This window comes from Drosophila nasuta, chromosome 2R (genome assembly GCF_023558535.2).
Source record: "Drosophila nasuta strain 15112-1781.00 chromosome 2R, ASM2355853v1, whole genome shotgun sequence".
In the NCBI taxonomy this organism is placed as follows: domain Eukaryota; kingdom Metazoa; phylum Arthropoda; class Insecta; order Diptera; family Drosophilidae; genus Drosophila; species Drosophila nasuta.
Genome location: NC_083456.1, coordinates 11,132,078 through 11,147,128, shown reverse-complemented (window position 1 = coordinate 11,147,128; position 15,051 = coordinate 11,132,078). Strand labels below are relative to the sequence as shown.

Genomic DNA, 15,051 nt, shown 5'->3' with positions numbered 1-15,051 from the left:
TATCAGGTGCAACAAAGAGATTGCCAAACAAATTTGATTACATCGATAACCCAAAGAGGTTAAAGGACGTGTCTCTAATGCTCTGAATAAGCAAGATTAGAAGCTCAGTTGAAGACAAATGTGATTGTTGAGTAACGAAGAAAAAATATTGTTTGTATTTTCGCATCTGATTACCAAGAGAGCAATGTCAAGATTTTATATTATGAAAATTGTTTTAAGAAACAAATCAAACGACATTTAATAAATTTCTGAAAAAAAAATTATTTTGCAATGCATAAATTACATTTCATTTAAGTTATTTATATATATGTTTGTTTGTATTATTAATAATTGCTACACATTTTTTACAACTCTTTAAATTTTTGTTCGGCTTGTCAATACATTTTAAATAATTTGGTTTACAGGGCATCGCCTAGGCATGTTCTAACATGAAAATATTTGATGGAACTTTAAGTGGTCCCAATGGCATTCACCACAAACTATTCTTATTCAGAGATCGTAAAAGATGCCGCAGTAAATTGCATAACAGCCTCATATTTAAATTCCATATTAGCTAAGGGCAATGCCATGTGAGAGCGATATATTTTAAATATTATTTCATTTTAGTTTCGACAGTTTTGTGTGTGTTATCTCTGGGCAACCATCGTCTGGTCAGCTTCAGTTACCAATACTCTGACTCTGACCCAGGGTTAAGCAACTGTCATATTTCTGTGTGCGTGTGTGTGTGTGTACTTGAAAATACAATAAAGACATGTTCGATACGTGCAACTGTCGGAATAACAATTTCGAAAGCCAACGAATATTGTGTTGTCTCTCAGTTTGTTTGTTTGTGTAGCAATGTTTGTGGTGGATCGGGTGTTCACCGCCATCAAAAGCAGCCAAATCGTTTCCAATCGACATAATTTCTATATTTGCCACTGTCATTGTTTGCTACAGTGAATGATTGCAAAGTATATTCAATACATTTGTGCAGAGAAAAGGTGTAAAAAATGTATTGAAATATTTAATATAGATTGACATTATTTGATTTAAAAATAAAGTCAATACTTGCACTTCAGTTAAATGGGTTTATTGTAATATTTAACTTTTTTATTGTGAAATTGCTAAACTCAAATTAAGCTTTCTTAAATTGCTTTTGAATTGAGATATTCATGCCAGCAAAAGTAAACTTTTACCTATAACTAATATGAGTTCTTATATCTTTCTCTGCTCTGTCTGTTTGCTAATGGATGTGAGCTATCAACTGGCTTGGAAATGTGTCTCTTAATTTGCATTTAGCATAAGTATTTATGTTCTGTGTGTCTGGGCATTGGGCGAGCAACCTAAGCCTCAATTGAAATGCAAGTCTCTTCACATTTGGGGACCAACACACATGCTGGGAAATTGTCTACTTATGATAACTATACGGAGAAATATATGGAAAACTATACAAACGGCATACTGAATGAAAATGGGGAAGTTAGTTTAAAAAGCAAACATAAACAACAACAATTGGCATAAATATGCAAAAATAAGTAGAATTTTAAATGAAAGCCAAACAACAAGAGCAGCAGCTATGTGTATGCTGGGGACACCACGAAGGTGGCTTTAAAAGTAGTAAGGAATTATGCTTTAAAATTGACTAAATATTTTTAAATCTAGCTTCAAAAAGAGAACGTTGGAACTCTATTAACTGTATCTACAAAATGCGTATTGTTTATGTAAAGAAAGCCATAACAGAGTTCTTTCCAAACATCTCTCATTTATTGTGTAAACAAGGTGAAGGAGAATTGTGTAGTTGTCAGCTAATTTTTGTAAAAGAAACCACAACTCTTTGGACCACCCTCGCTCAAGAGTTTCTCATGCAGATGGAGAAGGACATTCGATGCATGCAAATGTTCTTCTTGGCCAAAAGAACGTATGTGTTTTGTGTTCCGAATAGTGGAGCTCTCCTCCTTAGTCCTGGAGACACACACACACACACACACATACAATATAAACATTTAAGTATATCGAAGCGATGCTCTGCAATGCAATTCAGCGATGTGCAGCATATGAAAAAGAACATTTTCAGATGCTTTGTGATTTTTGTCATGCAAGTACCCCACTCTCGGCGTGCATTTGATTTTGCATAACAACCATAAGCAACAATAAGAACCACACACAAAAGGAGACAAACGGGAACTGTAGAGCTTTGGGGTAAATAAAAGTTATGCCACAAACGCATACAAATGTCATGAATAGCAAGCAGCCAGCCAAATCATCTGTCAAGTGACAGGCCAAGTGTCCTTCGCACAAGCCTTGGATCGATGCCTTGGACATCTTTAGCTCTCTCTCACTCTTTGTGGGTCATCACATAATAAATCGAAAGACCATTTTCAACGCATGCAAATTAACACACTACAGAGGAAGTCGATTGGCTTCAGTCAATGAACACACACTAGGGACAACCTTTGAAACAACTCAAATTTGTTTGTTTAAAGAAACAACTACGTGTGTGTGTGTTGAGGTGACCAGAGAACAAAGAAAGTTAATTGGGTTCTATCTCACAGCTCGTACGTTTCACATTCACCTTATTTGCAGGCCTTTGCAATAAAATGAAATTCCATAGTGCGTTCATGCAAATAGCCAGGATATGAGCCTTTTTCTTAACGCTAGTCGTTCTCTCTTCTCTTCTCTATACAAGTAAAATAATGCAAATCTCTGGTTCAATTTTTGGACTTGCACCTGTATCCTGTATAATGTTCTTTCCATGTCGAGCTCAAAGATACACAGCAAAAATATACGCAATGTTTGCTTATTTGCAATAGCATGTTAATTAATTTACGTGGCATAGACAGAAAGGAAAAGTGAATATTGCTCTGCGAAAAATGGTTGTCTACATCTTTTCGGTTTTGTTTTCTATTCAGATCTATCGCATAATTATATTTAGTTTGTTTTCTCACTGTGTAACGTGCCCTAAGCATTTGCTTATAGTCATGCTGTCACGCACTTTCGATTAAAACTTCGGGCCAAACACATGGCCTAATCAAAGCAAGTCCTGGCGGGCAAAGAAACGCTGTCCAGCGAGCCTATCAAAATGCCAGACTTGCCAAGTCAAAGGTCATAGCAGCAGCGTTGTTTCATCAGCTCAACTCGCATTATTGGCTCGCAGAGCGTAAATTACTTTTGGCTGGCACATGTGTGTATGTGTGTGTGTTTGCTACAGTCAGGCAGTCAAAACAGCACTTAATTGAACCACAGTACGCGTCGAGCATCTGAAATGACTTTCACCTCTACGAGTGAAAGTTTGCTATAGAAATTTATAGACTGCAAAACAGCAAAGTCGAAGCATGTGAAATGAATACAATTATGAACAACATCGAATTGTATGATTACCTTGTTATCCTTTTGCCAGGAGCACGTGCCGCGCTGATCGATCACTTTGCATGTGAGCAAGGCATCCTCGTGCGGGTTCACCTCAGTGTATGTGGGTTGTTCCGAAAATCGCTGAAAACACTCGATTCCTGGAAAGAGAGAAAAAGATAACAAGCATGAGCAACTATATTTTTATGAAGAGAGATTCATTAAAAGTGGAACCGTTGCTTTTTATAATTTCACCCCCTGCTTTAAGTTGCTTATCGAGCAAGCTTGTTAATCAGCTGCGAGTTGACATTGCTGCACAGCATCATAAACAAGCAGAACCCGTTTTTTCTTACTCGTTTCGTTGCCTCCCAACTCGAGTACTGCGCATGTAAGTATGCTATATTTTTTAATATCGCGCATCGCGTCCTGCATTTGTCACGCACGCGGGCAATTATCAAGAGAAGTCGCCACGAGAACGCAGTGCTCCAACAACCATTTGGTTATCTTTGTAGCATACTCTGCTCTATATGGGTGCTTCATTTTCATTTGGCTGCGTTTCTTTTTATCTACGCAACTGCATGTCCTTGCTAAGGATGGGCAAGTTTTTTTGGTGAATATGTTACGCTGGCAAGAGTTTGGATTCATACTAACGTGATCGTAATAAGAATATAGAATTGGTGACCATATTTTTATTTTCATAGCTAATAAGATAGCTATTAAGGAAACTGTATTTTAAGCTTTTAAGCTTTAATTCGACAATTTAATAAATGGAACAAACTCATTATAGTTTCTTTATTTTACTTAACATTTGTTACTCAAGTGAGCATCGTGAAAAGTGTATCAAATTGTCGTCAGTTACAAGAGTTTTTCTCTCTATATCTGGTAGGTGCTTGGCGCTGGCACAGAATTTATGTTAATTGCTGGCATGTTGAATATTTTCTTCGCTCTTGCACTCAATTACACCAATTACAGGTGGAAATTACACGCGCTGCTTGCGCACGATAAAAGCAGGTGGGTTCACTCTGACTTCGAGGGAGTGAGTGTGTGAGCGGAGAACTAAAGGGAGGGGCTGAGAGTACTTTCAGTTCGAGAGGTGAGCATCTTCTTAATGATGCGGAAACTGAGATGCTGCAGCTAAATCCAAAGCTAAAGCTAAAATTCAAGCACAAACTGAAAAGGCTGTTAAGGTGTCTAAATTACTAAAGCTAAAGGCAACTATCATGAGTTAGCTTGAAATGCATGTTTTACATAATATTGTCCATTGAGTTAACTTCACTCTTTCCTCTGCTCTGTAGCTTTGACATCGAGCGCACTTTTGCTTTATGCGGTCTGATTTCCTTGGCCAAGTTACCTGGCTTGCCAACTTCCGTTTATATATGGCCAATAAACAAGTATAAACAAACGTTCTCATGCGTCATTGTGTATGCGCGATTGCGCCTGTGTGCGTGCGTCTATGTGTGTGTGTGTGTGTGTGTGTATGTCACTACGTGTGCGTGTGTGTGTGTGCGTGTTGTATAAGCTGGCATCGTTTCGTGTGCTGACAACACGTGACCGCCGTTAGCTGCCGAGTTGCCATCATTTTTGACATGCTAGCACCCAAACAACCACACACTCACACACATTCACATTCATTCACACACACGCACACACATTCACGTATACTCTCACGCAATGATTTATTACGCGTGATTGGCGTGATTGCCACTTTGATGCTTTATTTCATCTTCCCGTTGTTGTAAACGTTTTTCTGCCCATTCTCTCTCTCTCTCTCTCTCTCTCTCTCTCTTTACCACACTTCCGCTTCCCCCGACAACCAGTTGCCTTCCTCGACCCTCGCTTTGTTATTGCAGCCTTTCGCTCTGTTTGCGTTTTATCGCATTTCGTGTATAAATTCGCTTTGTATTTCAATTACGATGCGGCATTGCAGCCTTCTCCTTTCCGCCCGCCCCTCCATGCCACACCCGCCTGTGGCTATTGCTGCAACGAACCCAACGCATGACGAATTCTTCCCACCGAGGTTTAAAGGCTATTTCAATTTGGCATTCGATCCAAATAGTGTCCAGCTGACATGTTGTTGCCAATGCAGTTGGCATTTGATTTATGCCACTTGCAACTGCAACTTTCTGCCACAATTTGCTGCAGCTTACAAATCTATACTTAAGCATTCGAACTTTCTTCGATTCAATTTGAGTTCTTATTGACATTTACTAAATTTTAAATAAATGAAATACAAATACTGTAGAGATTGCTTTTTTGATATGAATGAATTTGATGTTTCGATTCAATATCCATATTTAAATCAAATATAAATTTGTAATTCAAATAATAATAAGTTCTTTATTGCAATCTTGATCAGCATATAATATTTGTGTGTTTTAGTTTCACAAAACTATTTTAGAGATTTTGGATAAATTTGCATTTTCATGCGTATTCCTAAGCTCTAAAATTGTTTCGTAAAATATTTCGTAATAACTGTAGGCAGAAAAAGTTATTTATTATTTATTGGAAGCTGTATTTAATTTAGAAATAAATAAAGAACTTTTGAACTCTATAATAAAAACTTTTATTCAATGCTAAAGTCTATAACTGAGCAAGAAATAGAATTCCCCAGCTGGATGCATAATACCTAAGACTTTTTATGGCACAGTCGCATGCTCCAGTTTAGTTGAAATGAGATGTGCCACTTCTGCTAGGACAATGGGAACGTATGACTTCTCAAGCCCAACAACAGCTTGCCGTCTAATGTGCTGAAGCTATATAGGGGTGCTATATATCTTTCAAATGGCAGCAGTGATTTCACTTTGGCTTTGGGATGAGCCAATGCCTGCTGTTGGGGCAATTTGCTTTAAGAGCGCAGATGAAATGCTTTTCTATATGAGAGGGTTGAGGAAGTAGCACTCGGCTAAAGATGCTATTAATTCTATGGAAATATTAAAAATATTACAAGTTTAACAGACATTTTTACGAAAATCTTTTATAAAGATACACAAATTTCAGCCTTGACTGAGTTTTGTCTCTTTTTTGATTGAAGAAGTTGTGCGTTGAATTCTCGTTGTTGTTTCGTTTGCACTGTTGCGCTGTTTTTCTAACATGGCGCAACTTAATTGAAAGACATTGTAATGTAAAGATTTGCTGAGTAAAAGCCGCAGACAAATAAAAAAGCAGAGTGCCAACAACAAAGGCAGGCGAAATGCCTATTTGCGTTATGCAAATAAAAATATTAAAAATAAATAAAGTCCCCAACGAAATGCAAACTCGCCAAAGTAAAAGAGCGGCAACTGTGGCAGCTACCCCCAAAAAAAACGGAAACAAATAAACATTGAGTGGGTGGCAGGGAGGAGAGCGAAGTGATGGAGGCAGCCACAGCTTCAGTTTCAGCAACAACTCCAGCTGCGATTGCAGTTTTAGCTGCTGTTGCTCTTGTTGTTGTTGTTGTTGTTGCTGTAGATTCAAGTGCGTGCCGCTGAGTGCTGCTTACAGCTTTCTGTTGACGTTCTTGTTGCTGTTGTTGCAGCTGGCCCCGCGCGCTTGCCCCGCTCAAGTGGCGTTTGTGCTTCGAGTGGAATGTGCTCGTCCCGTGCGCTTAGTCTCTGCAACCCGCTTCGCTTTCGAGTGCTCGACGTGCCTGCGCACAGCTAGCAAGGATAACAATTACTCTAGGAGCATGTCCGTCATGATTTCTCGTCTGTCTCTTTTTTATCTATACACATTTTTTTTCTGCTATTTTTTTTAATTATTTTCAATTGTTTAGAGCTTAAATACTTTGCGCTCCTTTCTTTTTAAATACATTTTCCCATCTGTCCTGCGTTTTCCTGAGCTGAGCTTCGTCTCTCTTCCTCTCGCTTTTCGACATGTCAGACGCACACGTTGTCAAGGGCCGCTCCACGGCGGCGGCTGTGTTTACTTTGGATGATGCATAGCTGTGTAATAATTTCCCGTAGACGTCCGCGGCATGCAACAACCAGCAGCATGGCATTGCATCACGGCACGACAAGGCAAGGCAAGGCAAGCCAGAAGCGGGTCAATTGCGCCTGTCTCTGGTCAGCAATAAAATAGCTGGCCAAAGTGTTTGTCGAAGGACAATACGTTACTCATACGCAGCGTGTTGCGCTGCTCTCAACAGCACAGCACAGCAGAGCACAGCACAGACAATTTAAGGCAATTCCCAGTGCGAAATCACACTGTCGATGGGCTCCCTTGGTGGCCTAGGCACGTTAGCTATTCCCCCATTTGGAGACTACCTTTCGAGTGGCGTTGCTTTGTCGGCAATCAATGAAAGCAATTTGTGAATCTCTTGTGCAATTCTGCGAAATACAAACGAGCTCACATTGCTGCAAATCCGCCGGCATCACACATACACACACGCACACATGCGACACATGAGATATTCAAGAGGTATTGGCAGAAATAAAAAAAAAAGAATGTATGCAAATCAAATATGGACGATGATTTGTAAATTTTCAAATGTATAACTCCCGTATCACAGAGAGCAGGAGCAACAGTCGAGCAGAAGAAGGCGCAGCTGCTCTCTCACTTAATGGAGAGGGGGGTGGCGGATGATGTTGCTTCCCCCCGTTGGCATTGACGCAACACATACTCTGAGTAGGTGCTAAGCAAACATGCAAGCCATGGGGATTATAACAGGGAATACTCGTTTGCTCTACACAAAAAAGGCGAGCCAGACACGCCCAAACAACAAAAGAAATAACAACAACAACAACAACGACAATATCTTCGACAGCAGCAACACGAAACATCAGCAAAGCAAACGCGCAAAACGTTTAGGTTGCTAGAGCCTGACACCGCTGCGAGGTCCTTGAGTGAGCATGTGTATGTCTGTGTGTGTGTGTGTGTGTGTGTGTGTGTGTGTGTGTGTGTGTGTGTGTGTGTGTGTGTGTGTGTGTGTGTGTGTGTGTGTGTGTGTGTGTGTGTGTGTGTGTGTGTGTGTGTGTGTGTGTTAAGCTCAAATGGGTTGCTTGCGTTATCCTGGCAGCTGCCTTCAGCCAGTTATCCTGCCACCTACTTAAGCATAATGATATATTTAGCTTACCAAGTGATTGTTATTTGATATTCAACAGATTTCTTCGCCTTGGCTTTGCATCATTCCTCCTTCCCAAATAAATCCCCAATCCAAAACCGAAGCCGAACCCAATTCGTGTCCCCATTGTAAGGCTAAATCGATGTGTGAGTGTTGTTATTATTTCAAAAGCTCAGCTTCGCTCAAGCTTGCTTTGACTGCCATTGTGCGCACATTAAGTTGACTGAAGTGTTTGCTTCAATAGTGCGTATACGTAATGTGCGCCCAAAGTAGATTTATTAACGCTGCCACTCGTCGAGACGTGTGTGTGTGTGGCAATTATATATCTAGTTGGGGGAGGTGTGACGACTTCATGTGTCGCATTTGATTTTCAATAGCGCTTTGTAAATTGACACTAACTTTGGCGACTTCTCCCCCCCTCGACTGACCTCAACTCAAGTATTATTGTCAGTCAGTCAGGCGGGATGTAATATTTTACTTTTATTTTTCATATTTTCATAGCTCATTGAGTGAACGCGCGAAATGGACTGTAACGGTCTCAATTTTCCCTGCCTCGATTCTCGCCCCGTTTGACCCTCGAAATTTATGCATTTATTTGTAGAGCATGGCACGTTGATTTATTGTATTGTGCTCGCTGGTATTGTAATATTTTTATCCAAGTGTCGCACTTCAAAGAGCACTATATGTATGTGTGTGTGTGTGAGTTCATAAAGCTCTGAAGTGGCCACTTTGAATCACTGGGCTCTGGTTTCTATGTAATGTGTGTATTATATTTCTATGGCACTCGAGTTTGACCGAAAAGTTGTATTTACTTTCGATTAGCGAGTGCAGTCAACAGTTTAAGTGGCAGCCTGGCAGCCAGGTGACTTACAGTGGCCCAGAAATGCCAACAGCAGGAGCAGTCAAAGGCAGCAACAGCAGCAGAGAATGAAATATGGACGCATATTTAATCAGTGAAAATGCGACAACGAAACGAAATTGGATGGCGACAGCTTTGTGGCGGAAAAGCCAGTGTCAAAAGCACGCAAAGCACAGCAAATAGCTAACACACACACACACACCCACACACACACGGCGTGGTAAACTTCGCCCTCTTGCGGGGCGTGTCGACATTAATATGCAAAAGGGGCTTTGGCTTGGAGCCATGCCACGGCGACGCTCGGTTCACCTGGCGTATGCGTAACAATTAAAAAGGCCAACAACATGGAGCATAGCTAACATGCCAACGCGTCGGTCTGGAGTTGGAGGTAGAGCAGAGGATCAGCATGACAGATAAGCGTAATAACAATTAATTAAAATATATATCTGATAAGCTGAGCTAGGCTCTGGCTGGCTGGTTGGTTGGCTGGCAGGCACACTCGACATTTGATATCTGATGCAGCAATTAAACGCGTGTCGCAAGTCGAGATTGCGGCTGGCATAAAGTAAGCCTATTATACAGCAGGAGAGTATATTGATACATATGTGGCACGTTCGAGTGTTGCAACAATCACCACTGCCATTCACTAAAACTCATTCGTGCAATGGCCACACAAACAATGGCAGGCAATTTGAGGGCCAATTTCTATGCTTCAGTTGGCACACAACTTTGTTGGCTTTGTATAACAACTTCTATTAATTAAACTGATTAAATTGAACTCTATAGGGAAAGCGAGAAAGCTGGAGAAGTGCTTGCCATACTTGTCTCAAATTAATGCACTTAGCCAAAGTTTCGTTGGTGATAAACATAATAATATCGTAAAGCAAATATTTCTCTCCCTAATACAAATCAAATTATGTCATTAGCTGCGTGTCAAGACGGAGGCCAAAGTTCCAGAGGCTTAGCTTTGCTTTGCTTTTAAGTTTGACTTTTCATTTTGGTATTTATTTGGGCGTACTTGATTGATTGGATATGAGCGTGCCGTGTATGTATAAGAGTGTATGTGTGTGAAAGTAATTGAAGATTATCGGCCTGTCGAGCAGCTCAAAAGGTTATGTCATTTTCTGCAGCTAATCAGAGACCACTCGACAAACTCTGCCTTTTAATTGCATAATAAACGACTCTATTGACAGCTAGACACTTTGCCTGATTGTGTTGGAAATTATTTACAAAGTGCTTTCAGCCTTTGGCAGAGAATTTGTGTAGAAGCAAAGTTTAAGCTGCCAACAGGGTAACTCAGTGTTGAGCATGGTCCAAACTAAGACTGGTTTTTGCTGTTTTTCGCATTCATACGCTTCAAGTGAAATAACTTTATGCTTTTCCCCAGTTGACACCATCTTCGCCTGCCCCATTCAGCACTTGAGCACGTTAGCGAGCGTTGTCTGTAGCAGAAAAGTCGAGCATCAACCACTCCCCAGAAACAGCACCTTACCTCGGGCGTTGTTCACTTTTGTCGCGCGTCTTTTGCAGGCACTTAATGTGTCGCGTCAACTGCTGTCTCCCTGTCTCCCTGTCTTCTTGCCTCCCATGAACAGCCAGTCAGGCTGCAACACTCTGAGGCATCTGACTTTATTGTTGTACGGGCTGCCTAAAAACAATGCAGATGCAGGCATCGCACATGCAGACAGCAACAGCAACAACAATGGAAACGAATAACGAGCAGGACAGACCGACAGATAGACAGACCGAGAGACTGAGAGACTGGAGAGACGGACAAGCAAATTTCAGCACGGAAGCGGAAGTCATTGTTGTCGCACAATGGCGAACGCGTCGCAATTATAATAATTTTGATTGCATACCCAGTTGCTTGCACCCCTTTTGGTCCTCCACCCGCCGCCCCCGTCCCTTGGGTGCACTGCAGCAGCTTGTTATTGTTGGCAGCGGTTGCATGAATTATGCAACTTCCTTGCCCCTTAGGGGTAGCAACAGCCACAGCCAGGCACACGTGTTTCATTTGCCCGCCGCCCCAAGAACAACAACAAGCTCTTCTTGCTCCATCCCATTGCCTGCTGGCAAGGCGATGATTTTTATTCCTTTTTAGTGGATTTTTATTTTAATTACGAGCACTCGACGTTCCGTTCCTCTCATGTGCCTCTAACAGATAGCAATGTAGAAAGATGACAAGTAATGCCGTTGGAAGGAGCAATGAGAGTGCTGCGCTTTGTCATCGCATGTTGAAGTAATTAGCAATGAGGCAAAGGATTGTGTTGTGGGTTGACAGATGTGAGCCTTGGCATTTATAGAATCCTTTTAGAGTTCACAAATTATTTCTTACTCTTCCTAGAATTCTTTAACTAATCGATTATTTATATAATATCTTTTTTCCCACATATATTTATTACATAATATTTAACTTAAATCAGTTTGTGCTTGAAATATAGTATTGAACTATCAAATATATAAATAATTCGAAACAGGAAAATAATATATTTAGAAAATAAAGTAGTAAGAATCTTTTAACTTCTAACTTTACATTCTCATTTATTAAGAGCGATTTTTCTGGCTTTTCTTAGATTTTACAATCATTCCCTGTGGTCAGTTGACAATTGATAGAATCGCTGGGATTGTGGAAGTAGCCGTTAGTAGCTGACAACTTGCCTTGCCTCGACTTTGCTCGAAAATAATTTTCTTGAGAGCTGCTTTGATTTGGCTAAGTAAACTGTGAAAACTGTGAAGCTGGAAAACTCAGCAAGCCGCAAATGGCAAATGGAGAAAGAAGAAGAGGCGAAAACGCAAAGAAGGAAAGCAGCAGCAAAAAGACAAGTACTTGTCTCAGCTGTTTATTGTGTGTGGGTATCAGTGCTATCATTTGCTTTTAATTTGACTCGAGGGCGTAATTAAAGAAAAATGTAAAGGCTTTGATTGTAAGCCACTGGCTTCTTCTCAGGCCGTTGCAGGGATGGATGAGGGGAAGGGGGAGGGGAAGACTGCAGACAGCTGGGGATAGAGGAGACATTTTACAAGCTGAACTGAAAATGCAAATCAGAGAAATGCAAACTAAAAGCAAAGAAGCAAATGAAAATTTGCAAAGGGTGCGAGAGAAGGAGACGATGGAAGTACCCAGTAATGTGGTAATTGTTTCAAGGAGCCAGCACAAACAGAATCCCAGATGAGCACGAAGCAGGCGGACATCGCCTTAAAGGACATAAATTCCATTTAACCTGACGCTGCAGGCTCTCTCTGAAAGATTGTTCAGTCGTTCGTTCGTTCGTTCAGTGAGTCAGTCAGGCGCTTGCACGGTCGGTTTGACTCACAGACAGTCTGTCGACTTGGCTCACAACTGGCAGGCGCTGAAAGTCAGTGGACTAACACATAAATTTGCCTTTGTTTCAGTTGCATAACACATCCTGTTACACACACAAAGACTGAAAGTCGCAAACATACACGCCACACATGCTGCATGCATGCATGCAGTGTGAGAGAGGACAGCGACACCGACACCAGTCACCAATACGTAGAGGCATGTGCAACTTTTACTGCTGACTCAGCCCTAGAGATGGGCTACAGAAAAAAAAGAGAAGCAGAAAATAAAAATAAGAAAACTAAAAACAAAAACGAAGAGTTTAGCTAAAAGTAATGTACTGAAAGATACTCTTTAATTTGAGTACAAATAATAAACTTTGAGAAGCGTTTGCCTACTACATTTAAGAAGGCATATTTGCAGCTCAACTTTCATCCAATTTAATAACTGTTTTATTTTCTTTTTTTTATAAACTCATTGTTAAAGAAATTTAGTTATTGATCAAATTGGTTATTGAATTAATAATTACTTTCACAATGAATTTCCTTATTTATTATTATAATAGTTAAACATTTTCCAAAATACATATTTAACCAAAATTTTGTTATGTACACTCTTTAGTAGCTTAATAATTTCTCTATTTTGTTATTATTTATTATTCAAATACTTTCACATTTCCTATATATGAGCTTTAAAGAAATTGCGTTACTCTCTGTTAATTAATGAATTTATAATTACCATAATATTAAATTCAGTTTTTTATTATTGAAATACCTTAATTTATTGTAATAAGAATTTGCATTTTTTTCTTAAATTGTCAAATTAATTATTGTTAAAAAATAATTTTTATATTTATTTTTTTAAATACCTGAACATTTTTAGACATTTTAACTTAGTTTTGGAAATAGCATTTAAATAGACAATTAAACATGGAAGCCTAGTCACAACATATTGCACATATCCTTCGATTCCTTATTTCTATTTCACTATTTATGCTCATCCTATTGGTTGCGTTACTTGAATGCAGGGTATAGAAATAGTGCCAAAACGCTTGGAAGTTTGAAGAAGCAGACGAAGTTATGCAAAGTCAGCAGCGGACATTGACATGCAAGCATGTGTGTGTGAGACTGTGTGTGAGTGTCTGTGTGTGTAAAAAGTGTGATTCAATTTGCAGTTTTGACATAACAGCCAGACACACACACAGACACACACACACCCAGTTACAGAGAAGCAAACTAACCCACACACACAGAGATAGACGTAGACGTAGAGTAAAGTCAAATTGCCATATTTCATCTATGACTTTTATGACTTTTTCTTTTATTTTGAGTGCTCTCTCTCACACACACACATATACCAACTCCCCCTTACAGGGCCACGCCCACGTTGCTGTTTTTTGCGCCAGTGCAACGAATTTATATGCATGCAGAACTTTATGAACTTTTAGACATTTCATTTACACGTATCGCCTTTTGGCTGCTCTCGACTCAACTCACAAATATCCTTTGAGGTGAGTTCGCGCTCACGCTTGTGCAATTCGTGTATTCGTGTATGCACCTTGGCACAACCCAATTTATCTCCGCTCCCCCTCTCTTACCCAACCATCTCCCACACTCCTTCCTCAGTACGATATATTCGCTTCAATATCGTCCACGCAGTGCGTGAAATACTCTTTTGCCATTTGGCAGTCGCTGCTGTCGTGCTTGTAGAACTCCTTGGGGCATTTCTGCATTGCGTGGATGCGCACACAGATGGTCACGTCCAGGGCAAAGGAGTTACAGTCATCCGTGATGAATTCAATATCCGGCAGCTGCATCTTAAAGAGCTTGCCATGCTGTGCTCCTGCAAAAATAGGCATGCGGCTTTAACGCTTTTCACATTCATTTCGCGCTATTCTGCCAATCGAAAGTTCGCTCACGAAATACGCTGCATTTGGTAAAGGCATCGACCAAAAAGGGCACGGATATCGCTTGTGGCGACGGCATTGTGTTCTCCAAGTTGAGCCTGACGTTGCCAATGTCCAGATGAAAAGGCGGATCGATTTCAGTGTAGCCAGAGCTGATGTAGTTGCATTCCTCTACGCACTAAGAGCAGTAAGTAACAAATTTCAATTTCCTAATTACTTTGAAGTGAAGCGCTCACCGTATTGATGGCATATTGCTCGACAAATGTGAAGCGACGATTTTTGGGCAAATTCAGACTTTTGCGACATTCTGCATAGCCTTTGTCGAGACTGGGAAATGTGAGACGACAGCAACTGACAGCCAAACTCTGTTCAAAAAATGTACTTTCAAGTTTTTGCTGTCTCTTTTGAGTCGACATTTTGCTTACTGTGGCCTTGGCTCGCATCTTTTTGCAGTCCAGCTCACAATTGGCGAACAAACAAAGTAATAACTGAGAACAAATCTGAAATGCTATTCATGAATATCCTTTTATAATTAGCTAATTTACTCACAAGTGTTAGCAGAGTGACTGAAAGTGATTGCAGCATGTTCAACTCGAGACTGGTGAAACAATTTTTAATGTTTA

At 40.3% G+C, this 15,051-nt stretch overlaps 2 protein-coding genes across 5 annotated transcripts in view; both read right to left on the bottom strand.

The window, feature by feature from the left end:
• The window catches only part of LOC132786270 (hemicentin-2), a 136,878-nt gene that overhangs the window by 42,806 nt on the left and 79,021 nt on the right, over window positions 1–15,051 (bottom strand). For all 4 annotated transcript variants that reach the window (XM_060792761.1, XM_060792762.1, XM_060792764.1 and 1 more), the window contains exon 3: window positions 3,358–3,485. In XM_060792761.1, the coding sequence (XP_060648744.1) occupies window positions 3,358–3,485 (128 nt within the window). The remainder of the gene's footprint in view (window positions 1–3,357; window positions 3,486–15,051) is intronic.
• Window positions 14,144–15,004, bottom strand: LOC132787654 (uncharacterized). Its single transcript, XM_060794864.1, has 5 exons — window positions 14,978–15,004; window positions 14,854–14,928; window positions 14,665–14,793; window positions 14,441–14,606; window positions 14,144–14,364 (listed from the first exon to the last, which is right to left on the bottom strand). Exons 2-5 carry the CDS (start codon window positions 14,869–14,871, stop codon window positions 14,144–14,146), a joined length of 534 nt encoding a protein of 177 aa, XP_060650847.1. The 5' UTR covers window positions 14,872–14,928; window positions 14,978–15,004.